General features: G+C 42.0%; 1 protein-coding gene across 20 annotated transcripts; it reads right to left on the bottom strand.

Annotated features, from left to right (window-relative positions):
* Nucleotides 1-26016, bottom strand: LOC133008778 (neuronal cell adhesion molecule-like). 20 transcript variants are annotated; one of them, XM_061076062.1, is made up of 30 exons: nt 25935-26016; nt 24529-24546; nt 23844-23949; nt 22975-23168; nt 22472-22594; nt 21405-21575; nt 20830-20886; nt 19000-19111; nt 18704-18888; nt 18405-18539; nt 16834-16977; nt 16645-16756; nt 16373-16539; nt 15672-15819; nt 14852-14976; nt 14551-14580; nt 13670-13771; nt 12517-12714; nt 12253-12323; nt 11490-11715; nt 11217-11332; nt 10920-11124; nt 10006-10128; nt 9387-9563; nt 6918-6977; nt 6576-6695; nt 4998-5159; nt 4234-4365; nt 3531-3609; nt 1-247 (listed from the first exon to the last, which is right to left on the bottom strand). In XM_061076062.1, exons 1-30 carry the CDS (start codon nt 26014-26016, stop codon nt 1-3), a joined length of 3927 nt encoding a protein of 1308 aa, XP_060932045.1. The 20 variants fall into 20 exon arrangements, with proteins under 20 accessions (XP_060932045.1, XP_060932046.1, XP_060932056.1 ...); XM_061076063.1 differs by lacking the exon at nt 6918-6977 and having other exon boundaries at nt 4998-5153; XM_061076073.1 differs by lacking the exons at nt 4998-5159; nt 6576-6695; nt 6918-6977 and adding an exon at nt 6161-6165 and having other exon boundaries at nt 9383-9563.
* Nucleotides 26017-27454: the final 1438 nt, after the last annotated feature.

Here is a 27454-nt window from a genome sequence, read left to right as displayed (position 1 = left end):
CTACACAAATGAGTTCAAGGAGTTCATGGCGTTAATGGGGGACGGCGCCTCCGAGCTCTCGTGGCCCACCGCCGTGTCCCTGCTGCCGCTCTTCCCGCTATACTGGCCGATAAACGAGCCGTCCTCGTTGAACTGTCCGTCTCCTCCTTCCCCGTAGTCAACTAAACTGTCGTCACTGTCGTCCCGCTTAACTGTCCCGTTAGACGGCGTGCGGCTCCCTTTTAACGGCTTATGGTCCTCATTGTCACTGGAGGAGAAAATAACATGCAGGTGTTACAGGTGAGATGATGTGACAGATGCAACAAGGAGATTAGTGGTCACTTTTTTAGATGGAGCACGAGACGGCCAATGGTAACTTTTACCACAACATAGCTACTGTATGATCAGTAGGTCATCACCTCCGCCAAGAGGGTCAGGTCTTTGTCTGTGTTTATTTTCGGCAGGATTAAGCAAAAACTTTAAATCTGGTGGAGGGGTGGATCATGATCTAAGGAAGAACTCCTTAAATTTAGGGGAAATATTCTTTTCCCTTTCTTTAACAATGCTAGACAAAGTGTTTTCTTTCGTTAATTTCTCAGAGAATAATAAAACAAATCTGGGATGTTAAGGGAACAGACATTTCAGGATTTAGTGCATTTAACTGAGGGAAATGTTGGGCCTTGGCGGAGGTATGAGCTCTACTGAGTGCCATTCCAGTTTTTTTTTTTCATTTTGAAAATATGATGATTTATTTCTTTACTTTTTAAAAAAAGTTTTAAACTCAGCAGCAAAGAACATTCCTGTCAAATTTGAATTTGGTCGGCTCCACGTCTAAAAAACTGTGGATGAATGATTAGTTGGTTTCCATCAGGCAACAGGGGAATAAAGCTCAAGCAATCATACGTTGTTCAATTCCCCCTGAAACCAAACAAAATGAAGTGGTACATATGTTGTTAGACAAAAAGCAACATCCTCGCCCCAACACAGAGGTTGTGATGAAAAAGGCAAATGAAATGAGTAACACTTGGAAAGCAAGGATTCAGCCAAACATCCCCCTGAAGCAAGCATGAGAAATATCACAAAATTGGGCAAATGCACGAACAAATCTGCAAAGAAACGTTTCTTTGGATATCAGAGAGTTGAAAACATTCCACATCAATGACTTGAACATCGATGAGTCCAGATCATGAAGCCGTCATAATGCTGAGATGTTGATGAATCGAAATAAAACAGGTAATTATGGGTAAGCAAAAGCACTGACAGCTCTGTGACGCTGCAGACGAATGAAGTGAAAGACTCATCTCTGTTCTGCACATGATGACGGCTTCAGGACCAAATATTAAACTCGATGGAGGCAGTGAAAACCTGGGATGTACAAACAGCGAGCAGTTTTTCTCCACAGTGACTCCACTATCCACTGACCCTCCCCCTCCCCTCACATGCTGGACTGACAGAATGATGACCCTCTGCCCACCCACACGCCCACCCCCGCCCAACACACCCTCATCACCCTTACCTTTCCTGAGACCCACACCCCCCTGGATTGGGATGAGGAGATCCGGCTGAGATCCCACACAAAACAACACAACGCGATGCAACACAACAGTCGCTCGAGACATGATCGCACTTTGCTTCAAAAGGGTTTTTATGTGAGTGCGGCACTTTGACAGGCACATGGGCCGAGTACAGGTACAGTCTGAGCTCACAGTCTGCTCCCCGGCAGTCAAACAAGAACAGCTGAGTTGAGTTGGGTTATGCCTTTATTGACATACTGTGAGAATCCAGCTGAGCCTTAAGAAACAGCATGGATAGAAATGACTGAGACGTCCATGGGAGAGGTTTCCTAGCAGTGTAAAGAGGCCCCTGGTTTTATCTTCTCAAACTGATAAAGTCTTAAAATTTTATTTTCGATTTGTCCAAAAAAACCACGATAAGAACAAAAGAAACAATGAATTACTGTAGAACCCCGTTGTTTTACACTATATTGAAGAAAAAAACTTCTGGGATTTAGAGAATAAAGTCATAATATTACGAGGATAAAGTCGTGATTTATTGAGAAAAAATAAATTAAAGATAGTTTTAGAAAATAAGCAGCAAGGACAACAGTTCTCATTGTCTCGTCTCATTGTATCTCACAGCTTTTTATGATAACGTGGTGCTGAAGAGCCAAAAGATGAGTTATATTATTTGGGAAATCTATACTATAGCCAGGGTGATCCATATCCGTCATTGTAACACAACATGATATGCAGCCTATAAGTATTATTTCATTTGTTTAATGTAAAGACTGTTTTTCTACAAACAGTAAAATTTTCTTCTTGAAATATTACGACTTTATTCTTGTAATATTACGACTTTATTCTTGTAATATTATGACTTTATTCTGTTAAAAGGAGCAAGTCAAGAGGTATAGTTGAACTGGTTGGTTTGGATCTTTTCATAGTGTTTTTGGACAATATGAAATGTAGAATATCACCAGCCTCATTATTATTATTATGAACGACGACTGGATATCGGCCTGTTATAAACAGCATTAACTTGCTCTTGTACACTTCCCTCAAACATGCTCCTTATTTCATATTCGATCCATATGCATCTATATACTGTATATCTATATAGGAACAATAATTCCATTCAATACATTATTGCCAAAAGCAAATTTTCATATATCAGATCTTCACACCATGCACATCACATATTATACATACTGTTTATATATATATATATATATATCGATATGTATTTATCACAGCAAAAAATCCATAGAATAGATTTATGTTTACATAATACAAAAAGGAATATAAAATATAAAAGCAAGACAATCTTATAAATTGACTTATAAAAAACAAAATTGAAAAATGCTAGCTATACAGAAGTAAAGTGCGTTTTTTTTTCTTTATTCCGCGTGCGATTGGAGAAGCAGCCTTGAAGAGGATGCTAACAAGCAAAGCTGGGTTACTGCTCTACGTTAGCAGGAATGATAGTTTCAGTCATTTTCAATCTTATCTGGGTTGTGTATGTTACGAACAATACACTAAGCAAAGTGTTAATACTATCTATACTGTAAACACAATGTATTATGAGTAGCTTATCAGTTTGCATGGGATTTGATGCGTCATGGGTCATGTTGCAAAATGAACGTAGCTTATTTCTTTTCTCCTGACTGTCTTACTTAGATTTTTAAAACAACCCCCAAATCCCTTGAACCTGAAGATTCCTGCTTCTCAAATGACACCACGGTGTCATGTCAAGCACAAACAATACAGAGTCCAACACAAGTAGAATCCAGGACGTCCCAAGAAAACCCAAGAAAAAAAATTATCTTGTGCTTCACGGTGACAGAAGTTCAAATGAGGGGGCACTTCTTCTTGGTTTGGAATTTCTGTTACTGGTGATCCTGGGTCATGTGTCGGTTAGCTGTAAGGGTTGAGAGGAGGGCAGGAGTGCAGAGCTCCAGCCCGGCCTGAGAGAGCAGAGCTTGGCACACAGTGGGGACGGGGCAGGGGCTGATGGGTAATATTGGCTCTGGGGACTGGAGCACTTTCTCTCACCTGTATTCCCCAAAAGTGCAGTCGTCTTCTTTCATGGGCTGGAACTCTGGGTCTGTGTGTGCGTCCTCCTTCTCTTTGACTGGTGGGTTATAAGATATTATTATTAGCAATCAACACAAATAAGCTTTCCTATCATAATAATATTTTATTTTTTACATCCAATAAGGAGGTTGTGTTTTCACCCTTTGACTTTGTTTGTAAAATTTGACTATTTTAATCCAATAACAGATTTTATTTGATGACAAGTATAGTTTAACTGAGGAGTTTATATAAAAAACATATCACTTTTTCTTATTATATCAGAAACCTTTCTTGTTATTTCATAAAATACAAAAAAATAAAATCATATTAATAATGTAAAATAGTTCATTCTCAAACATTCTTTGCTTTTTCCTTGGTGTGAAACTTCCATATGTCGTTTTATGACATAAATCAGTATGTTGAATCAGTAAAAATAGAAAAAAACAGTTTCACATGTTTATTTTAACAAAGAGAATAATATGTGACTGTAATGTCATAAACACAAGGCTAAAGTGATAACATAGCAACTTACTGCAGCAGAAGTATCAAAAACGTCCTTGAAATCCAATCATGTCCCAGTAATTGAATATTGGCAAATAAAGAATTAAAGTGTGGGTTTACAAATGAGTGTGTGTGTGTGTGTGTGTGTGTGTCAACGGTTTGTGTTTGAGCGACGACTCACCAGGGTATTTCCCTCCCTTATTCCTCTGGATGAAGCAGATGATGAGGAGGATCAGGATGAGCAGAGCGATGGCGCACATGAGGCCGATGAACCATCCCTGAGTGGCGATGTCCACCTGTCTGCTCGCCACAGCTGCCCAGGGAGGAAGAGGAACACTTAGGAATTATGGGAGGACAGTTATTTTCTCCATTGAGAGCGGGTGACGGAAGCCATTACTCACATTGGAGTGTTAACAACAAACATGTAAAGCGTACTACGTGTTGTTAAAATATGTTTGAGCATTCGCATGAGTGGATCGTGAAGGCAACTGTCATGTTAGACGAGTTAGATTAAGCTAATGGGGACATGAATATATTGAAACCACATTAGTACTCAATGTACTAAGTAAATCTTTGACCCACAACAACACACACACACAATCACGAATACACACACACACAAACACATATAGGAAGGATGACTGAGTGATATTAGGTTGGGTATTATAACACACATTAAAAAACATAGCCTATAGGAAACGTCTATATTAGAATAACGTCCACTTCCTCTACTTGACTGAGACTCAACCATCATGCACGCTGCTATGTGCTGCCTCTATATCAGTACAGGACATGCCCAGCATACAGTTACAACAACACGTTAAACCCATGCTCGACCGGGCTATAGTTACGACTCATTGGCACAATCTACTACACATCCTACACACGACACGTGCAAGGTCAGGCCAGGCCGAGGTGGAGGCAACCGCCCAGGAACTGCCTCACCTGGAACCGTGACCAGCAGCTCCTCGGAGTGGTGGAGCGGCTGGTCGTGGTGACCTTTGGCCACCAAGCGCACCCTATAGGAGAGGCCCCCCTTTAAGCCCTTCAGCACAACGTTCTGAGAGCCGTTCACCGGCTCTTTCTGCCATTCCTGTTCGCCTTCACCTGCGGGAGGGACGTTCATGAAGAGAGGTACGACTGAGGGAGCACAACTTCAAATGGGCTATGGAGGTCATGACATTATGAGAAGTGGTTGGTTGAAGAGAATAAACATCTACTGGTGGTTACGCTACTGGGAATGCTGTATGTATTAGATTTCAGCTAATAAATAGGTCATTTAGTCTGTGAATGGACTATTACAGACGCCCCGTGTGCTCAATGAACTGCAACTGAGAAAAACAAATGCAGATAGACAGGCAAATGAGGAAAACTGTTTTACCATGCACGCACACACAAATGACTTTTAGATGTTCAGTGTGACTCTATGGTTGTTTTCTCATTTTACAACGTATTCAACCCTGCCACACAGTTTGGCTCTATAGGGTCCAACACTATGGTCCATACTGAAATGTCTTAATACCTGAAATATCTCAATACGTACCAGGTGGGTAGTCATGAAACTTTGCTGAACAGGTTCATGTCCACCTCAGGATGAATTAGTAACTCTATTGATTTACCCTTTGACTATTCATATAGTGCCACCATCAGGTCAAAATCTAAAACTGTTAAGAATTTTGTTTTATGAACAAAAAAAACAAATATTTTGGTTCATGACCAAATACCTTATGGTTCGTACTTTGCATTTGGTGCACATAAGCAATAGTTATTGTACTAGCAATGGTGAACATGGTAACCTGCAAAAAAATAGCTAGTTAGCATTGTATTTGCTAACATGAGGTCAAGTCACCCTCAGGCTTCAGTTAAGAATGAACAAATTAAGTGATATTCTGACTAGCGCCACAATCAGGTGAAAATCTCAATATTTACAGTACTTTGGTTTGTGACCAAATATCTGCAGAACTAATGATATTTATCTATTTCCATTTGTTTTCTTCCTCAGTAGCAGCACACTAAGCTTTCAGGGACTCGGTGGAAATAAATGGGGTGTGGAGTAATATGAAATGCATTTGACTGATAATCACAGGAATATGTTTTTTGATAAGGACATTTTCTAAATCTATGATCATGGCATTCCCTAACTGAATTCATTAAAGAGTAGGTGTGAGAGAGCCATACTACAGCAACATTCTGCTTTTCATCCTCACTGCAGGTGGATAAAAACAATGGAGAGCACTTCAGTCGAAATCAACTGGCACAGCACGAATGTTTGTGGAGCTTTTTTATGATGTTTGTCTTCATGAGTTCTACAGAGACTGTCACAGGAAATGCATGCGACTCTCCAGCACTGAGTAATTAAAAATCCAATCACCGACAGCCTTGTTTATCACATCTGGGTCCACATTGGCAGAAGCCAGAGCCAATGACTGCCAATATTTCTATTCACCTGCATGAGCCAATACTGAAGTAGGGATCTCTTGCCACCTGTGTGTAGAACAAATAAAGATGCGTAGCTTTTCTTACTGTTTTCTACAATGTACTCTACATAAACGTTTTTCTCCGGGCCCCAGTACTCCCAACTGATGAGGGCCCCGTCCTCTCCAACCGAGGAACTAACGTTCCCGAAAGGACTCACCGGCAGTGCTGAGCACACAAGAGAAAAGACAACCATCAAGATTGGTCTGCTGATCAAAGGACCATCCAGTAACTGGCAATAATATGCTTTGATCTAATTACAGTTCCATTAAATGCTATTAGAATAACTGAATCTATACCATTATAGCCTTACACAACAAAACCAAACACAAAGCTGATCCTGTAATATATCAGACATGTAATGTACTACGATCACAGCAGTATTTGTACCCTCGTTGGGGGGGCGGCGCGGAGGAGCCTGTGCAATGGGATGAGAGGATTGGGTGCTTCCTGTAAACAACATGGAATAGGCGTGAAGAACGCAACAAACACGAGAGACACACACAGAGACACAAAGACTTTCCACATGCAAGGACACCACAGAGGCTGAAGTCGTTATACACACTGCACACAGTTCGCTTGGCACGCCAACAAAGCCTCGCCATGCAGCGGGAAGCATCACCAGCAGCCACCACGGAGGAAGTTAGAAGGGGTCAAAGTCGCCAGAGGCACTTGGGAAAAAAAGAGGCAGCCAAGCACTTTGAAAAGACATGTGTAGTTTTATCACACAACATTAAAAAGGCCCACGTTGCACAGCATCTTTATCTCTGAGGCTTTGAACTTTTCGCAGCTTTGAACTCAGCGCAGCATTTCGGTGGGCAGCAGGATTTGAAAGAGGGGAAAGGGGGAAATTGCTCAAATCGTGCAGAGTGCATGCCTGCAGCGGGGGTTTTGAAGCTATGGCTGTATCTGTAAAACATGGCATCGGTCTAGATAACCAGCGGTACCTTCGCCCACATCTACGTCAAGCAGTGACATTAGAGCTTGTAAAGAGAAACAGGACAGAGAAAAAAACAACAGGACAGGATTCATTATTGGATGACCCCCCCCCCCCTCCCCTCCACCCTCTCACAACCACCATCTGTGTCACTGTGTGTGACAGTGACACACTCAGGAGGTCGTGCTGTGTGGTGTGAGTGAATGACACGTAGAATGATGGATCTGAGGTTTCACAACGGCACGGGGTCAACTCTTACAGCAATGAAACTGGATCGTAAACATGTTCCACTTAACACAGCCATGGGTGATTTACATTTATATGTATAAAACACACCACATAAAGCACTGGAAATACATTAAAATGCTATGGTAAAATGTATATTAAACTGGTGAATATTTCACGTATAAAAGTCACATTAGTTCTGAGCCCCTCTGGTGACATTCGTAAAAAAACACAACATGTGGCTATGAAATAATAAAGCGTGGGAACAAAATGACTAACAAGATACGAGTGTGTTGACATGTGACGTGGGGTCTATAAGGGGCTTTAGTTTGAACACACTGTATGCACTGACCCAGTGCACAGGGAGAGTGACTGTGCATTTCTTTGGGCATCTAGCAACATGGAAAGATTTTGATGAACTGTGTGTGTTGCCGGCAGGGATTGACTCAACCAATCAGACCCACTTTTACACTTCTATCCTTCTGTTTGAGGAGAGTTCACACTGCACAACAGTGAGGTGTCACCTTGGAGAGGGCTGACTGCATCAATGGCCACAATTTTTTTCCAAATGTCACCAGGGGATTCTTACATAAGAGCAATCTGACTAAACAATAGTTTAAAAAATAATTATATTTTTCGTCATTAATTACATTGAGATAATCTTTTATTGTTCAATTAATCATTTAATCTCTAAATATAGTGAAAGATGTCCATCATCATTTCCCCTATTATTTGCTTATTGTTTCTGACCAGCAAAACTAACAATAATATTTTTACAAATATACAAAAAGATATAAGAAATAATTGTTGTCATTTTGTTTTGGGTTGTTATTTTTGCTGGTGCTTTCCCCAAAACACAAAATCTGAAAATCATGCTTTACAGTAAAAATCATTCTAGTCTTTGGAGGAATGTTTAGTTTCCCGAGGTCAAGACTCATGTGATTTTCCATAAAAGTTCATCAAAAATTTACACAAAAGGCACAACTCTTCTCCATAACACCATGATTTATTTAGGTCATGTTTTGGCTTTATTTGGAGGGAGGTTTTTAAAGCATACATATTTTTTAAATGACCTTTAAAAAAATATTTACCTCCAATGAATATCAAAGTTCCCTATAAAAAAAAGCTAAAAAGCCATCCATCCATCATCTATACCCATAACCCTTTCATGTTGTGGGCGGGGCTTGAGCCAGTCCCAGCTGACATTGGGCGAGAGGAGGGGTTCTCCCCTAACAGCTCCCCAGCAAATCACAAGACCGACATACAGGCACAAACAAGCATTCACACTCATTTTCACACCTACAGTCAATTAAGGGTCTAAACTAACCTCAATCTGCATGTTGTTGAACTAAGTGAGGTTACAGGTGTAGCCTGTACAGTTATAACCACTGCACCCCATATTAATACCAACTTTATAAAAATAACAATAAAAATCACCAATTACTATCTTTCATCACCCACCCAGTTGAAGGTAAGATTCATGAAAATATTAAATAAAGCATGGTGTACTGAAGAGTTGTGTGATGTGCTTTAATTCAGCTATAAATCAAATATTCAATCTGTAGATGAATTCAAAGTTCCAATATTGTTACCAAAATTAATAATATATTCATCTTATAACTTTCCAGCTAAATGAACAAAAACCATCAACTAAATTGAGTGAAATTTCCTTTTCTGATGTACATTTGTTGACTTACCTTCATCCACGATGGTGACAGCCTCCTGAGAAATGACTGGGCCCTCTCCCTTGACTGTTTTGGCATTCAAATAAAACTTGTAGCGCGTGCTGTACTTGAGGTTGGGCAAAGTGACTGAAGTCTCATTGGCGAGCAGGGCCAGCTCCTCCACTGGGCCCAGCTCATTGGAGTTATTGACTACAGGGGTGGAGGTTGGATGACAAGAGTAATGGGATGGGAGGGGGTGGAGGTTGGGAAAGGTAAGGTAAGTTGAATAGAAATATGAGGAGGAGTGGGTTGAAGGTGGGGTCAGAGTGTCAACAATGAGAAAGGTGGAAATGACAGCGTTTGAAGCACAGAGGTGCAGGGTTCAGAAAAAGAAGGCGGGAGGTGACAAAAGTTGATTTGTTAATTTATGTCATAATTTACGCAAAATAACTTGTTTGAGATGCTTTTAGAATCTTCCTTAATTATTTCCCTCTCATAATCTGAATTTAAACATGATGAACGTACAAGACATGAAAAAGAAGGAGAAGACTACAAACTACATGACGGAAGGTGACACTAAACACTGGGTGAAGTTATAAAAAGCTCTCTGATGCCCAGTGCTGTGATCTACTTAGTCAGTGTAAATCCTCACCTGGCTGATATTTGAGGGTGTAGCCAGTGATGCGGCCTTTGCGATCGTGGGGAGGACTCCATTCAAGGGTTAAGGTGTCCAGGTTGGAGTTGGTGACTATCAGGGAAGTAGGAGCTCCAGGTACTGTGAGGCAAAATACATCCATCAGTAAAGATAAATGGGTTTAAAAATAATATTGCTTTAAGTCATCGGACTATATGATTTTTTCAGCGTTTGTGCTATAGATAGACAATTGTCGTATCGATTCATTCACGTGACATTTAGACCAGATACATATTCTAATAGGCAGTTATCCATGTGTTGTGTTTTAATAGAGGTGTCAGTGTTTGCTTGTGGCGTTAACACCTCCAATAGGTTCAATGTTGTTTCAGGTAAAGTAGACGTAAGATCTCTGGATGATTCATATTGAATCTCGTTTTTGGTGGTTTCAAAAGTGGCCTACTCTATCAGCTTTTCCCTGCAGAATCCAACGACAGCCGAGGTCAGCAGGTGTCAATAAGCCGGATGGAGAGCAAGGTGTCTCCCAGTGGAGGGTGGATGCAGGGGTGCTGCTGCTCGACCCCTATCCAACGCCTTTAGGCCTTTGAGCATTGAACGAGTGAGGAGAAGAAGAGCCACCAGCAAAGAGCCAAGAGATGGCTGTGGCTCAAAGGAGGAGAGGTGCTAGCCCCCTGGACACACACAAGCTGGGGTCTGATCAGCCTCAGCTAGGTCACATGGTGGAGAGTGCATGATGTTGAGAGACCCGAAACACTCAAAGATTACAGTACCATCACTGAAGATGTGTCCATAACATAAATTTACTCGCACAGCAAGCGCAGACAATTTCAAAGTTTGCAAAACAGTAAAAAAAAAAAAAAAATTACAGACAGACAGACAGACAGAAATAAATGGTGCCAATTCCTGTCCCTCACCTCCTTCTGGTGTCTCAAACTGCTGGGTGGGGCTCACAGGACCCTCCCCTTTGCCGTTATACACTCTGACGTTGAAGGAGTAGAGGCTGAAGGGGTGCAGGCCGGGCACCATGCCGTGGCTGTGGTTCCCACTGAACATCAGGATCAGCTTCTCCATGTGGAAGGGGTTGTGTTTGTGGAGACTGCGCTCTTTCCAGTAGTACACCTACAAGATATGGTTTGTGTACAGTCAGCACTGAGAGGATTCTGGGTATTGGTATTCATGTCACGCTGCATGTAGTGTTTGTTCTACTGCACCTTGTATCCTTTTAGATGCCCACGTATTAATTTATGAGGCACAGGATCCCAGTGCACCTCGGCCAGAGTGCTGTTCAGCACCACCAGCTGAACGTTTTCTGGAGCTGCTACCGGCACTGTGCGAACGGACAAGGAACACGACAACAACTAAAAACATGAGCAAACACACACTGAGTAAATGCCATTGGTTACAAAGTGAAATGTACCACCCCAGGCTCAGACACACACAGTAAGTTTTTTTTTTTATGAGTCTAAAGAGTCAATCGAACTCACAGTCCTCTCCTGAGTAGCCGTGGGCGATATCAGGCTCAGGTCCAACTCCGTGGTCGTTCACAGCCTGAACCTTGAGCTCGTATGGCACGAACGTGGGCGTTCCCGACACCACGAACCGGGAGTTATTGGAAACAGTCACTGTGCTCCAATCACTTTCCACTGCCTTCTGCCTCCACATCACTCGATAACGAAGCCCAGGGCCATTAGACTGGAGCCCTGTCAGCGGCTGCAGCAGAGAAAGTTTCAGGATTTGTCAAGAGAATACTTTTGCAGAAAACTTCAGATTTAATAATACCAGTGCACTGCCCGCTGTAAACCTGCTGGTTGGGTGCTTTGCTTGGTTTTTGGTAATATTGCAGTTAAGACAGCAGTAAAGACCGGCTGTCACAGAGTCACAGAACCCTGAAGCTGCAACACCGCAGCTGCACAAACGAGCCTGTTGTCGTGTGATTGCACTACTCGTGTTTGAAATCATTACAATAATCTTGAATGTATCGCGTGTCCAAATCAGACACTGCACTTCCCTGGGCTCTTAACAACACACATGCCAAGTGTTAAGGCGACAAGAGACATGTGGTTCTTGAGATACGTTTTCCACCGACAGACATACAGAGTTTTCTGTAACTATTATAAAGATGTGATATTTGATGTTGGTGGCTTGAAAAACTAAGACAAAAAGCAAAGCTCATATGTTTCAAGTTGGTCCCTGGACCACGGTAAATGCGTCAGGATTAAAATGGAGAGCCTAATACATCTTTATTACCTTCCATGAGATTACAAGATTGTCATGCTCTGTTCCAAATCCCTCAACATCTTTAGGGTTCTCGTCTGGAGCTGAAAAATAAATCAATGTCGACAACATCAAACAATATCCAATTGAAAATATATTTCTGAAACAAGGCCTTCAATAAAAGCTAATTTATTTCTTAAATCAAATATGTTTACAAGCAAGATGGAAACTGATCAGCTAATGATAAAGGGAGCATTTATTTAGTGGAACAGCACAATGGATGAGCTGAGACTGTACCTGCAGGTTCTGTCTTAAACATCCTGGAGGGGAAGCTGGGCCGACTGAAGCCCATGGCATTGAGAGCCAAAACCCTGAAGGTGTGGTGGACGTAGGGAGACAGCTTGAGGTGAGCAGTCGTCCTGGTTCCAGGGACCTCGGTGAGGTTGTGCCAGTGACCTCGGTGGTGCAGAGAGTCGTCATACTGGATCAGAAATTCTGTGTGAAATAAAGAAAGACAAGTACAGTGAACTGAACGCTTCATACTGGGATTGACAAGATATTGGACAAACTGGAATGTCCGCCTTCAAGGTTAGTTTTTCTCAAGATGTCTAAATGTGCTGCCTCCAGCTGTGCTCTGCCATGGTGAAGAGATGTGTTCGAACAAGACGACAATACTAATAGACAGTGAAGAAGTATCATGCTCTGCACCAGACTCTTCCAGTAATATTTAGGTTCTTTATTCTAAACATTGAAATCCATTGTTTCCACTGAATTAAAACAAAAAATGTTATATATTATATATTTTCATTCAAGACTGCAGAGGTTATTTTTGGTTACTTTTTCTCCAAAAGTCAGATTTGATTTTATACATTTTTTTTGTTATGGATAGATTGGTAGATAGAATATTACCCCTATAAAATATTAACAAAAATATATTTAATCCCATAATACAAACATGAAATATAAAAACTTAAAAATATAAACATGGAAATATATAGAAGCTAACTGTACAGTTGGAACTTTTATTTCATCCTAATCCACTGACTCTCTGCTTTCTCTGCACTCTCTGACAGTCAGCCAAATGGTACAAATGTAATGAATTAAAGAGCGCTCAGGACGTTTAGCCTTGAGGTTCAATAATCTTGTGAGAAATTGGTCCAAATCTAATCTGTAAAGGCTGAGACATCTTGACATTTACTCCCTGGATAGTTATTGAAACACGACGGATCTTAAATTCACCATTACAGCACAAAATAAAACTGTTTTCACATACTGAACATTAATCCTCATGACTGAGCTGCATATCTGAAAATCAGTAGAGCCTCTCACACACACACACACACACACACACACACACACACACACACACACACACACACACACACACACACACACACACACACACACACACACACACACACACACACACACACACACAGTTAATACATACTCTGAATTGGACTGTTATGCTCATCCCCGGGCGTCCATGTGAGCTGCACGCTCCTCTTCTTCTGGTCCGTCAGCTCCAGGTCAGTTGGGGGGTCAGGTCGTTCTGGGGTAAATGCATCACAGGGAGCAACGTTTTTTTATAACTCATCGTACTGAGATGACAGTCACACTGACTTCACGTTACAGATGTATGCATATATGGAGGATTCATGCCAAGACGAGACGAAGCAAAAACAAAACAGGATATAACTTGTTCCATTATACTGCAAAATGCTTAGGTTGTACCGTTAGCCCTCTTTTTCTTCACATGGTCTATTTGACACCAGTATTTGCCCAGTGATACACATGCAGACACTGCATCATGCATATGAAACGACTGATCATCCTCCGTAATCAGTCTCCGTGAAATCGAGTCTGGGGCTCGCTCGAGAGGCTCAGGGCTCATGTTTTGGAAATGAATTGATAAAGTGAAAACGCATGCTTTGAATAAACGAGTGACGAGGAAACGGCGCTTGGCAAAAGATCCCAAGTGGTGCAATGAAGAGATGTTTGCTTTACAAATGATCTTTGAAGTGTGAGAGGAAATGGCTTCCACCCCCCCATTGCCTAAATGTTAAATGTTTGCCTCAGTGGTTTGATTCATTCCAACTGACAAAAAAACTTGGAAATAAAAATACAATGAATCACCAAAAATGAACAAAAATGAACAAAACACTGGAAATCAAAGCTATAAAGGAAAACAAAATGCACAGTGACCGTTAAAAAGACAAACAGCATCGTCAGGCCAAAACACGCTTCACTGAACAGAAACATCCAACGAAGAATACAAGCCCAGGAGAGCAGAGCAGCACATCTGGGTGCTCCTGTGCGCTGCAGGTTTACCGTAGACAACAGCTGGAGTTGGCGTGGCCTCTGCCAGGTAGGAGGGCAGGAGTGAAACGGAGGTTAGTGGTCAGTCAGCCGTACGAAAAACAAAGGAGATTATCTGGCACGCTAAGGAGGCGATAATTAAATATTCATTCCGCTGATTCAATCCGCTCCAAACCCCCTTCAGTAAACTCTCAGGCTATTACCCTTGAAGCGATCTGGTGTGTGTGTTATGAGGCAGAGGTTACACTTTGATCACTACTCAGTTTGATTCTAACACGCGAGTGAATTCAGTTTTCTGAGAAGCGGCACGTACCGACGACGGTGAGCTCTGCGCTGGCCGAGTCGTGGTCCAGAGTTGTGTTCATGACGCAGGTGTACACCCCCCCGTCGCTCTCTGTCACGTCAGTGATGGTGAGGCTGTCAGAGTCCACGATTAATCTGTAAAACAAACAGTTCATACGGACAGATCAGCAGGATTAAATACAATCTTAAAGCTATTTAATTTGTTTTTCCGCCGGGCTTTCAAGGTGACAAAGGCCCCGTTAGGACTTGGTATTAATATCCATCCTCAGGGGATCGGATCACAAGTGAACAGCTGGTATCTAAAATACATCCTGAATGTGTCTCCTGCGTCCACCTCCCTGCTCTACATGCAAATAAACACGTACGTCATTTCTGTTAGCTTAAACCAAATTATGTTGTTTTTGTGAGTTTACAGCTGTGTCGTATGTTAGTATTTGTTTGTGTGTGTGTGAGAGAGAGAGAGGGAGTGTGAAACATTGTGAAACTGCAGCAGGTCAGAGACTTCAGCTGAGCAGGTGGTCCTCCACATGTGGCTCAGGACACGTTCACACATTGAATATAATGTGGCCACATGTGTCTCAGACCACCTCCAAATGTGGTCCGAGTGATCGGATCTCAGGTATTGCGGTTGTCATCTAGACCTGCTCTTAGCACTGACCACTGATGATTGGATCACACAAGGTCAAGACATTTAACACTGAACTTTGAATTGAGGTGAGGGGAGTAAACAAATACCAACAGGATCCATTACAATGAAACAGAGGGACAGCAAACACAGGGTTAATGGTCTCGAAACAGAGACATTTCCAATGGTGAGTGACATCTCTGACCTCTCATCGTCAGGGAGCTCTCCGTCGTCTTTGAGCCAGGTCATGGTCGGGACGAGTGTGGGGTCGTGTTTCACTTTACACTCAAACACCACCGACCTGCCCCTCTGGACCACCTTGTACTCGGGCTGCTTCAGGATGCGGGTGGGCTCTGATGAGTGGGGGAGAGTCAGTAATGAATACATTGAATCAGTGGTTCTCAACCCTTTCACCCGGATAATCTGACTGGTGCACATCCCTTCTTTTTTAGTGAGATTTCTTTTTTTTGCTCAGCAGACAGGTTGGGTCACTGGTGGAACCCATTGGGAGGGTGTGATGCCCCAACCATAATTCTTAACCTTATGATTAAACTACTACTATGATTAAACTCAACTCTGACTGTTTAAGAGCGTTTTCTTAAATGAGTCGTAATATTATGATGCGTTTTTCTTATCAGCATATTGTCTTAACTTAGAATAAAGACTGGAATCAAATGAAAACTGCTAGCGTGGCAATAACCAAAGGTCACACCACTAGCTCTTAAACTCACCAGTTAATATATAGCAGTTTCAATCTTGTGTATTCAAATTAAACTAGAAAATTACTTTAAAAAAAAATCTGTGTTGAATGTTGTGATTCTTTTGTCAGTATTTTTTTCACACTGTAATCACACCAACACTGTGTAATGCCCCCCTACTCTTATTACTCTCACAGACTCCTCTCACCTTTGACCTCCAGGTAGACGTGATTCTCAAAGATCCCCAGCATGTTTCTGGCGGCGCAGGTGTATTTGCCGCTGTTTCTGGCCTGAGCTGTGTGGATCTCTAAAGTGCCGTTGTCATGCTGGATGTACGGATCTCCGTCCAGGGTGCTGGAGCGGCTGTCTTTGAACCTGGCAGAGAGAGAGCGAGAGTGAGAGAGGAAGCTGCTTTGAGCTTTTTAAAGAAAAATATATAAATCAACTTTTCGTCTGTAAAAAAAATGTCCATTCACTCACCATGTAATTTTAGGGATGGGTGACCCAAAGAAAGCGCAGTCTATCCGGGCCCGGTGGTTTTTGATGACCTGGTAAACCTTGTCGGCCGGCGTCAGCACTCTGGGTGGCTCCGCTGCAGCAGTTATTGATGTGTTATTACACTGCATGTGAACAACAGCCCTCAAAATGGATCTGGTGCGGTGAACTTACAGAGGACATTGACGAAGGCGTTGGCCATGAGGTAGCCGTGGCCATTGGAGACGTTACACTGGTAGACGGCGCTGGATCCCATCTGTATGTCCGTGAAGATAATGGTGTCGTCTTCCACCTTTCTGCTCAGATCCTTCGGGGAATCTGTTCAGGGATAACAGGGTGAAAATATTGAACTCTGGCTTCGTGAATCCTGGTTAAAGTGCAACAGACACTTTTGATTTTGGCTCTGATGATGTCATCCTAATAGGGTTGATTGTGCATCCATGTCTTGTCAGAATAATCAGAAAAATCAGTTCCCGACTATGTAAAACTTTCGTGAACACCCTCTTAAGTCGTGACAACTAACTGGAAAGTCTGTGAAAATGTTGGTTCCAAGATGCGGACACCATCACTTTTAAACCAATGAATATAACTTTATAATGAACAGTAGCTTTTAATGTGTGCTTGTCAAATGTTACACTTTAGTTGTAAACAGCACGTCCATGTCTCACCAGCGCCTAACACCAGACTTTATTCTTAATACAGTTGTTTTTAGTATTAACATGTGTACGTTATATGCCTCTCACACCAATATGCAAACATTGTAAAGCGGTGTGATGGTGGTAAATGCTCTAAACACATAAATACTACACATTAAGTTTACAGTGTCTCACAGGAGCACAGTGAATATCACACCTGAATTATTTTTATCCTAGCAAATTAAATGTGATTTGCATTTTGACCAATTTCTCTGAGAATAATTCATGGCTGTTGGTGACAAGAATCAGGGACATTAAGGTGACTGATATCTATGAGTGTGTGACATTTGCTGCAGCTTGATTGATTATAAGGAGACTGTTGGGCCTTGGCGGAGGTATGCGCTGTACTGAGTGATACTTTAGTTCATTGTTTGATGATTTTAATCATGATTGTGCCTTGTTTTGGTCTGTGTTTTAATTTATTTACATTCTGGTGTTAAAACAAGTTCAATGTTGGGTTATCAGATATCACTCTCAAGCCAAAGGCAAGCTACCATGATAGCCATTTAGCTTAGCTGAGCATACACACTGGAAGCAGGAAAACAAGAACAATCAGCCTCCTTTAGCAGCTTTATAAATCAATAATAAACAAATGATATCCTTTAATCTCTACAAAAAAAAAAATGTACAACTGACTTGTTGTGGGTTAACAGAGGGTTTTGTGCAGGGACTTCCTGGAGTCTTTCCACTGGTTGCCAGGCAACAAAACATCACAATACTTCAACTTAAGTCAGGAAAGCTATTTCGGCTTATTTACAGAAAATGTAAGAAGATGCCGTAATTTAAGATTAAACGAGACATAGTTGAGAGGGTTGTCTTGTCTGGAAACATCTTCATCCTTGGGAATTCCTTTATTGTCAGTATCAAAACTCAGCCATTGTAAGTTTCAAACGTGTATCCCACAGGGAAATAATGCTGCACACACCTGCGTCGAAGAGATAACAATAAAATCCCTTCTCTGATAATAAAATTAAACAAAGCTCAGCTTATGTGACTCGGCCACGGCACCTGGCAGTTGGATTTCAAAGCAGTGGAACAGGTTGCACTCACTCTCTATGGGGATGCCGTTCATCAACCAGGTGATGGAGGGCTTGGGCGTGCCACTGGCCCTGCAGGTCAGCACGCCGTTCTCCCCCGGAGCCAGGACCAGGTTCCTGGGAGCGCCGCTGATCCAATATGGAGAAGCTGAAAATAGAACAGAAGGCAGGAGAATTAATCAGCGAACATGCCGGCCTGTTGGCATCTCCCCATAAATCAATTATGAGACAGAGGGAGAATGGAGCAGCAGGAAGAAGGAGTGACCGCGCCACGGCCTGGAGGTCTGGCCGCGCCTCTCACCACCGACCCACCTTTGACAGAGACGTGGATGGTGTGGTGCACCGAGCCAAGCTTGTTCTTGGCGCCGCAGCGGTAATCGCCCGCGTCCGATGCCGAGGCGTTCACGATGCGCAGGTTCTTCTTGTAGTACAGGAAGGACCAGCGCTGGGCCGGGAGATCACCGCTCACTTTGGTCCAGTAGATTTCCGGAGTGGGCCTGGTTTCAAAGAGGAAGAGAGAAAGGGAGGGATGATGACACTCGAGCAGGTGCAGGTGGGCACTCAAGGTTTTTTAAGCAGTGAAGCAAAGGGCAGATTCTCTCACTTACAGCCCCTCTGCGATACACTCCAGCTCCAGCACCTGGCCTCGCAGCACCGTCTGGGAGCTGGAGGAGCCAGATGGGATGAGGAAGGTCGGCTTCCTCTCATCCACCGGGTCTTCTGTAGTTAGAGATTGACATAGAAATGTATTACTATCTCTTCTGCATCTGTTCATAACACAGTGACTGTGTTTAAATGGACACCAAACATTCCAAAACAGTATTTCCACTGTCATTTCACCTTAGGTCCTACAAATTTTTTATTTTAGATAATTTATCTTGTAGCTGTGTTTTGAAAGGTGCTATATAAATTAAGTTTATTCTTATTGTTTTTATTTATTACTACTTGTTTGGAGTTGAACCCTGGCTGTGTGTCTTACAGCAGTACTCGCCAATGTCGCAAAATACTGAGAAAACTCCTACAGGATGATATAATGCGATTGAGACGTATACATTGCGATATAATGTGACTAGGGTCAGAATACTCCAAATGTTTTGATGTAACTATTGCTTATTCTGAGTACGACCTTATTTAGATTAAGATAATCAGCACATGCTGTTTATGGGGTCATGTCAGAATATTGATATATCCAAATCAGGAGCTTCACATTCACAGTCCTTCCTTCACTGGCTTTATGAAGACTCTACTTGTGTTGCCATGTTGTATTTTATTGCACTTCTTTGCCAAATAAATGTCCTATTAAATTATTATAACTTCTCATGTAATTGACCTAATTAAAGAAATTACGGTTTGCTCTCGGCTCCTTTAATTGCACGAAAGTGATTTGAACTTGTGTTAGCTATTGTGTGCGCTTGTTTGGACAAAGAGACAAAATCTGTTAAGAAAGACTAAATTAAGTGAGATGAGAATAGCTGGTGACAGGAAGATTAACGACTAGGAGCAGGATAGCATTAGACAGGGCATTAGGGAAACAGTGACTTTAGACATGAAGACTGCCGATGGCCTCAGGACAGAGGCAAAGCAAACAAGGAGAGATTGAAAACATCTACACTTCAAGTTGTGTTCGGATCAAATACATTGTTTAGGTTGGAACTGGGCAATGTGTTGCATCTGAGCGGAATTTGATTTACCACCACAAACAAGGAGGGATTCTTTTAGAAAACCTGACATCCTATTGTTAGACTGACTGCAAGATTATAGTGAAGAGTTCATTGTCCTACTAGTTCACTTGGTCTTCATGTTATTGGTCAATACCTTTTACCGAAGGGATAAATTATGTATATTAATTGTATTGTTTATGGCTTTTATCTCTCTTTATATCTTTTTTCTTTGCTATTGTTTTCTGTATTGTGCATTTGTTTTGCTGTATACAACTTTAAAAACAATAAACAGATGCTATTTAGACTGGTTATCATTAATCAATGAAATGAAAAAATAAAATGATAAACCTCATTACTTTGTTGTTAATTGATACGTGGTTTGCTTTTTCAAACGTCTGTTGTTATATTCAAGACTATACAGATGTTGTTATAGAATCATCTCAGTTCACAGTGGATCATCAGTGGGGATTTAAAGGAGGAAGTGAAAAGTTATTGAAAGGGTTTTGATCGGATAGAGCAGGATTGAAGGAGGGACACAGAATTCACTTGGATGTTAGTGGGTAACAGCTGCAGTTTGGAGTGCTATGCCGGGGGTAAGCACAAGAGGGTGCCAGATCCCACCCCCCCCCCCCCCCCCCCCCCCCCCCCCGGTTAGATCGGTGCGACTGTACAGAGCCGTGGGATTGTCAGGATGAAGGGTTAGTGTTAGTGGGTAAGAGCCAGAGTTTCGGAGCACTAGGTTGGAGGGAGTAAACACTACGAGGTCTCAAAACTCACCACTAAACAAATCAGTGTCATTGTAAAAAGCTGCCATTGTGTCATTGATAGCTTCCACTGTAACACAACAGAGAAATCACACACGCCACAAGTTGAAATCATCAGAACAAAAAAAGTAAAACAAAAACAAACAACAAACATGCTGCGACAGATACACATGATCAACGGGAGACGATTTAAAAGTCAGAGGTCAGAAGTGATCGTCATCAGAATCCGGTGGGAGCAGTCTGCCGTCACGACAAGTCACAAACGCCGGCCCAGGAAGAGAGCGGCCTTTGTTGTCTCTTTCGGAGAGCGTGCACAGAGCGTCTCACAGCAGAAGTGAAGCAAGCGCCTGCTTGGCAGATACTGCAGGAGGCCAGGAGAGCACCGACAATATGTCTTTTCAGTGGGACGACGTCCACTGGCGTCTCTGAGGGATGGAACTAGAGATAGGAAATGCTGTTTCCCTCCCACGCTGAAACTGACCTCTGTCTCACTCACACACACACTCACACACACTGTTCCCTATCCCTCATGCTGGCTCATTACAACTTGGGTGGGTTTCCCCTCGTCACCCTCAGGGTCAGACTTACGGTTGAGGACCTTGACGGTGATGGGCTGTTTCTGCTGGATTGTCTGTGTGTGAGGGAAGCGGGCGTAGCAGATGTAGTCGTTCCTGGAATCCTCTCGGAGAACGTTGGAGAAGTAGAGGTCTCCGTTCAGGGACTGGGACACCCTGCTGCTCTGAGGCAGCCTCTGGAAGTCTGAAGCGTGGAATATGTTTGTTAGAGATGTAATTTGCTGGGTCTGTTCATCTTTATTACTAATAAAAACACTACAGATTTTAGGGGTTGTTTTTGGGACTATTTTCTCCGGTAGAAAGAGTGGGCTCTCTTTTCTCTCTCTTTCCTGTGGATTAAGTCACTGAGACTGAGTTTGAGGTGGACCACTCTACAGAATTAAGGATATACTGGCCCAGCAAAAATGATTATTTAATGCATAATTCTTCCTAGATATCAAATTGTTTAATAACTCATGTATAAATAATGTCAAATAATGAATGTGTTACTAATCAAACACCATAAATTAGGCCTCATACCAGTGTATTTGCATGTTTTGGCTCCTTAAGTAAAGGTCTCCCAATGAGGCTGTTTTATAAGATCTGATGTATTATCTATTCCAAAGAAAGAACCACCAGGATGTGGAGGAAAAACTTGTGGTCTAGGCTATTTACATCTGTGTGCTACCCAGAGGGGTTTATTACATTCTCAAATAACAACAAGACAGTTTCAACGTTCTGGATCCAGGAGGAATACAACTCTGGCCAGAATGAATTCATAAAATTATGACTTTTTTTCTCATTAAATTAGGACTTTATTCTTGTAATATTTGGACTTCCTTCTTAATTCCGACTTTATTCTTGAAACGTTACGACATTATTCTTTAAATCTCAAGAATTGTGATATTATTATAAAAAGAACAGTGTATATTATTTGCAGTTATGGGGTTCATAGTGACTGGCACTGTCCTTCAACTGTGACCATGAACCTGGAGCACATAAATCATTATGCCACAAGGACACGAATCTGAGATTAAGTAATTTTTGTCAGCAGTTAATTTCACACAGCTAAAAATAATCTTCTGTAACTGAAGTACTTACTATTGTCCATCCAGAATATGATGGGAGGGGGCAGGCCAGCAGGGGGTCGACACGGCAGCACCAAGGATACGCCCTCCTGAACGACGATTGGCTTGATCCTCTCCTTTGACCACAAGGGGGATCCTGGATTGGTTGGAAAAGGGAGCGCACATCAGCGGCGTCCCATTATGTGATGTGAATTAATGTGAGTGTTGCTAATGGACGGTTGTTGACATGATGACAGAGGTAAAGAGGGACGATGTCTGACGGAACAATGTGCTAGAGGAAAATTACAGAGGGACGTTCAGCTCTATCCACTATTACATCCTTACATGCTGCTTTCCACATGCACCTTTACCTTTCAGGAGCGCTCTTAAGATGGAAAATGCAACTTAATTGTTAAAAAAAAAAGAAAAGAAAGGAGGTGATTTTATATGATGTGAGATATTTATGGTATTGAGAAAAATGGAAGAAGAGAAAAATGAAAAGATGATAGATATTACGATAGACTGCAGTGCACTTACTGGACTGTCGTATGACTATGTTGTGGGAAACAGCAGTTCCATGTTTGTTTCTGGCCGTGCACTGGTACACCCCCTCGTAGTGATCAGCCTTCTCCCTGCTGATGTCCACCACCAGTGTCCCCGAGTGAGGCCTCATCACCACGTTGGCGTCCTCGTCGATGTCGAAATGCGTCCCGTTTCTCGTCCAAGAGAAACTGAGATGATAAAACGTTCGTCATGAATCTTGATAAGAAAACTGTGTGATGAAATATTATGGTAATTAAATCACCAATCTAATCTGATCAGACCACCAGTCACCTGATGAAGCAGCTGTAACCTCCTAACAAATACCACTTTCCTGTTTACTTTGATTGTTGTTTGTTTAATGTAAAATTGTTAATCCATAAACATAAATGTAAGTTTTCAGGGTTTTTAAAAGACCATTTCTAAAGATTTGGGTGATTAAAGTCCTTTGAACTTTCCAGACTCTTGATGTTTCATATGACTTTATTCCAGGGATTGATATTTTTTTGGGGTAAAGCAAAGTTTTATGGCTTAGAAATTAAAATATGGTCAATGAGTGACCTACACATATGAGTAATGGCGTTTCCAAGTTTGAAATATATAGCTGATGCCTGCTGATCTTCAAACCTGGCTGGAGGGGACTGTATTGTGCAATACAGACAAATCAATTGATAAATGAGAACTGTCCTTATCAAATAAATACATAAATGACTTATTGCTACACTGAGATAAATAGAGGAAGGGGAAGTGATTTGGAGCAAAACATTTTAGAATCATTGGCTAAAACCAGCCTCCTTTAAGGACACCATGTACAGTACATAAATAATGCCATTGTGAATGTTTAATCTCAGTCTACAGATTCCTACCTGGGATGAGGCTTCCCCTTGGCATCACAGTGGATTACTATGTTCTCCCGGGGGTCGATGATGTAATCCTTGGGGGATTGGTGAGTTATGGTCGGTGGCTGTGGCACTAAAGATGATCAGAAACAGGATGAGATATAATCGCGACCTTCACTGTATAACTAAGCCGCTCTCTGTGTGTTGCAGTATTGACCACACGAGCAGTCCTTACCAATCACATGCAGAATCAACACACAGGCTAAAACCACTCGGCTGTTTGCTGACACACACACTACAAAATAAAAACCTCCCCTAACATGAAGAGCGGCAGCAAGGCATGCAGAACGCTCGGGTACATTTCACCTTATTGGAATTATCCTATGCCTAATGTTTTGCTGCCAGTGCTGGGGAGGTAACTAATGGACTATGAAGAAACAAATGATAAAAAGAACTCATGCTGTTTGCAATATTGCTCTATGACAAATGCTGCACAGCTGCAGACACACACAGGCTCAAAGCAGCAAACAAAGAAACAAAAGGATCAATGCATGCAAAACACTGAACCGCAAACCACACTCAGCATCTTATAATGTAAAACCGACTAACACAAAAATATAAAAATCATATCAAATACAACTCTTAGTGCACGGCAACACAAAACACTGCTTGCACATCCTCTGCAGTAACTTCACACCGGTGTGAGACTTACATTCCTCCAGAACTTTAGTGTTTTTCCCAAGAATCAGCAAACAAGAATGAAAAGACACATGGGACAGTAAAGAGAACCAGATATTAGCGAAGGAAAAACATCTTCCGCTTCAGCTTCAGAACAAGGATTGCACAAGACCAGTTTCCAGATGAGGAATAACCAGATGGTGAAGTGCTCCAAACAAACAATATGTAGAAGGTCTCCAGCAGCAGCACATACACTTGAGACCGAAAGGGCCAGATGTCGGCCGTGAGAAATAAGTGAGTGAAAAATAATGTGACTGTTTGCTGAATGGAACCATTGCAACAACAAAAAAAGAAAAGCTAGAAAAAGAAATGTGTGTATTCTAATAGGTAGAGTACATTTATATTAAAATAAATGTGATGTTGAAATGTTGAAACAATAAGTGGATAAAATAGAAAATGTATCAAATTCATCTTTTCAGTCAATATCAAGTGAGCATATGAAACAGTCGGTAGTTCCATCTTCATGTTAAAACTAAAATGTTTCACTATATTCTGAGATTTTTTTAAAATAATTGTAACTTTAAATGTACAATAACCTTGACCAATAGGGGACTCTCAATCAAAACAAAAGCAAAAGACCTAGTTGGATGATGATGTGGGGCAGCATGGGACCATGGGAGTTGTTGTCTTCCCCACCGCTGCTGATGAAAATCTACCTGAAGTGACTCATATTCACAGATGTAATGTATAATTTTATTCAAATGACGCACTAACCCAAACAGTAGAGGGAAAAAAGAGCCAATAACTGGTTAACTGGCTTTCAGTGAGTTTCTCCCCTAGAAGCTAAAGCAGAGACGAGCAAAGCTTCAGGTAAATAACGTTATTAAGAAGTGACAAAAGGAAACTCCCTTAAATAAAACTGAGGACTTCTCTGTGGTTTGAACAATGCTACAAACATTTTGGATGTAAACAAAATATATAATATACAAAATATTTCTAGTGTTATTTAGACATTTTAATGAAGAATTATTACATATTAAATTGTTAAATGCTATACTGTATAATGAAGATTTTTTTCCATACCAAGAAGCAACTCAAAGGGAAAACTGAATATGGTTAACTGAATAAAGTTAAAGCCATCGTTCTAAAACCAGGACTTCAGCCAACAATTATTATTATTATAATAATTTTGGCAGAATGCTCATTTGCTTTCTTGCCAAGAGTTGAAATGACGCACACTGCACACTGTAAACCGCATGAACTTCTAAATTTCCAACCACCTCCCTCAAGCCCAAACATATTGAATTTGTCGTGAGGAAGAAAAACATTTAATCCTCACGTTTTAGCCTTTAATTTCCTGCTGATCCATCACTTATTTGCATGAAGACAGACCTACTGCTTCGACTGAATGTGTGTGTGTGTGTGTGTGTGTCTCCTTACGGTCAAGTGGGACCTCCAGCGCCGCGGCGAGGTGTCCCATTAACAGCACCAGCAGAGCCGTGTCCATCCTCCTCTCCATCATCGCTGTGTGACACAAAGGTCTGGCCCCCTGAGTACCACGATGCCCCGCCTCTTTGCTCGGTCACGCCGTGTGAGGACGACTAGACGCACACACGCGCGCACACTCACTCACACACACACACAAACACACACCACACACAACTGTAGGGAGAGAAAGAGAGAAGGAGACACGGAGCGTCAGAGATAAGAGGAGAGAAGCAGAAATTATGGGCTTGAATAGCAGATCCAGTTACCGAGGCGATCAATCATAACACGGAGTTTGTTATTCTCTGTGTTTATCAGCTGCTGAGAGGGAGAGAGAGAGAGACAGACAGCGGCTTCGTCCACAGATCGATGTTCGCTGCCGTGCAGTGCTGTTTGCTGGAAGCTATCTTTTTGATCTAGTGCACTTCGATAGGGACCGACGTGGCCCACATGGGCTCACTTTGCTCAGCTAATCACTGCCGCGGCCATGATGCCATTAGGCCTGGCTGCCATATCGATCACGTCAGCCGGCAGATGACAAGCTACGAGATAGGGCGAGGGGGGGGACACTCACTTCACTTTCCATTTCGCTCTCAGCTTTATCTGTCTGAGTGACCGACGGACTGATCCGCTCTCAGGTCAGATTTCAGACACCGAACCATCATCTTTCAGTGAGATTGTTGTCGTGGGAAACATCACGTGCATGTGACACTGAAATCTGAGAGGACGCAACTCAGTGGGGACGGGAGCTGAGAGTTCAACAGGGTGTCAGGTTCAAGTGAGACGACTTGTTTGCAGGTTTAAACAAACCAGTGAAAGTCTAATTGGCCATTGATTAACTGTTAATTAAGTGGGGATTTTCTTTTGTTACACAATGTAAACAGTCACGGTGCTGCATGGATGCACTGTGAAGAAGCAGGAAGCTAAAACACACATGTGGTTTCAATGTTTTCTCGCAGCCCAGTGTCACACCTTCATCCAATCATCTTTTTTGAACGATGCTGAAAAGCCAAAATAAGAAAGCACAAATTTCAACAAGAAGGAAAAAGCTCCGCCAAGGCAAATCAGTCACCTTATGACACTTCATTTAAATCCACATCAGGATTTTTATCTGGATCTGCAGCAAATTGCACACACTCATGAACATCAGTCCCCTAAATATGCCTGTTTTGGTTCATCAAGATCCTTGAATTACTCTCTGAGAAATCCATGAAAATGATTCTCCTATTCGTTAAAGAGAGATTTTAAAGGGAGATTATTCCAAAGTGGGAGCTCTGACAGAAAAGGCTCAGTAACATTTAGTCGATCAGCTGTGGAACGGTGAGTAGGGCCTTCGCTGAGGACCTCTCTACACCTTTGCATGTCAGTCCATACAACATCCATAGAAGAAAACCTGCATCAGACTCTGGCCGTCGATGATTATTTTGATCTTGTTACGTTAGAAATCAATGATTAGATGTCAGTCATGCAGGAGA

The sequence above is a fragment of the Limanda limanda genome, chromosome 8 (assembly GCF_963576545.1).
Source record: "Limanda limanda chromosome 8, fLimLim1.1, whole genome shotgun sequence".
Taxonomy (NCBI): Eukaryota; Metazoa; Chordata; class Actinopteri; order Pleuronectiformes; family Pleuronectidae; genus Limanda; species Limanda limanda.
The sequence above is the reverse complement of the archived record's forward strand: the minus strand, read 5'-3'. Positions and strand labels throughout refer to the sequence as shown.

What these genes read in the sequence shown, in the direction of transcription:
- LOC133008778 (XM_061076062.1), bottom strand. Translation starts at nt 26,016, where the DNA reads ATGATGGAGAGGAGGATGGACACGGCTCTGCTGGTGCTGTTAATGGGA. An exon ending in CCCATCCCTAAAATTACATG is followed by an intron (nt 16,540 to 16,644) that starts GTGAGTGAATGG and finishes TCTCTCTGCCAG; the next exon opens with GTTCAAAGACAGCCGCTCCA. An exon ending in GCGCCGCCCCCCCAACGAGG is followed by an intron (nt 6,696 to 6,917) that starts GTACAAATACTG and finishes TTGTGTGCTCAG; the next exon opens with CACTGCCGGTGAGTCCTTTC.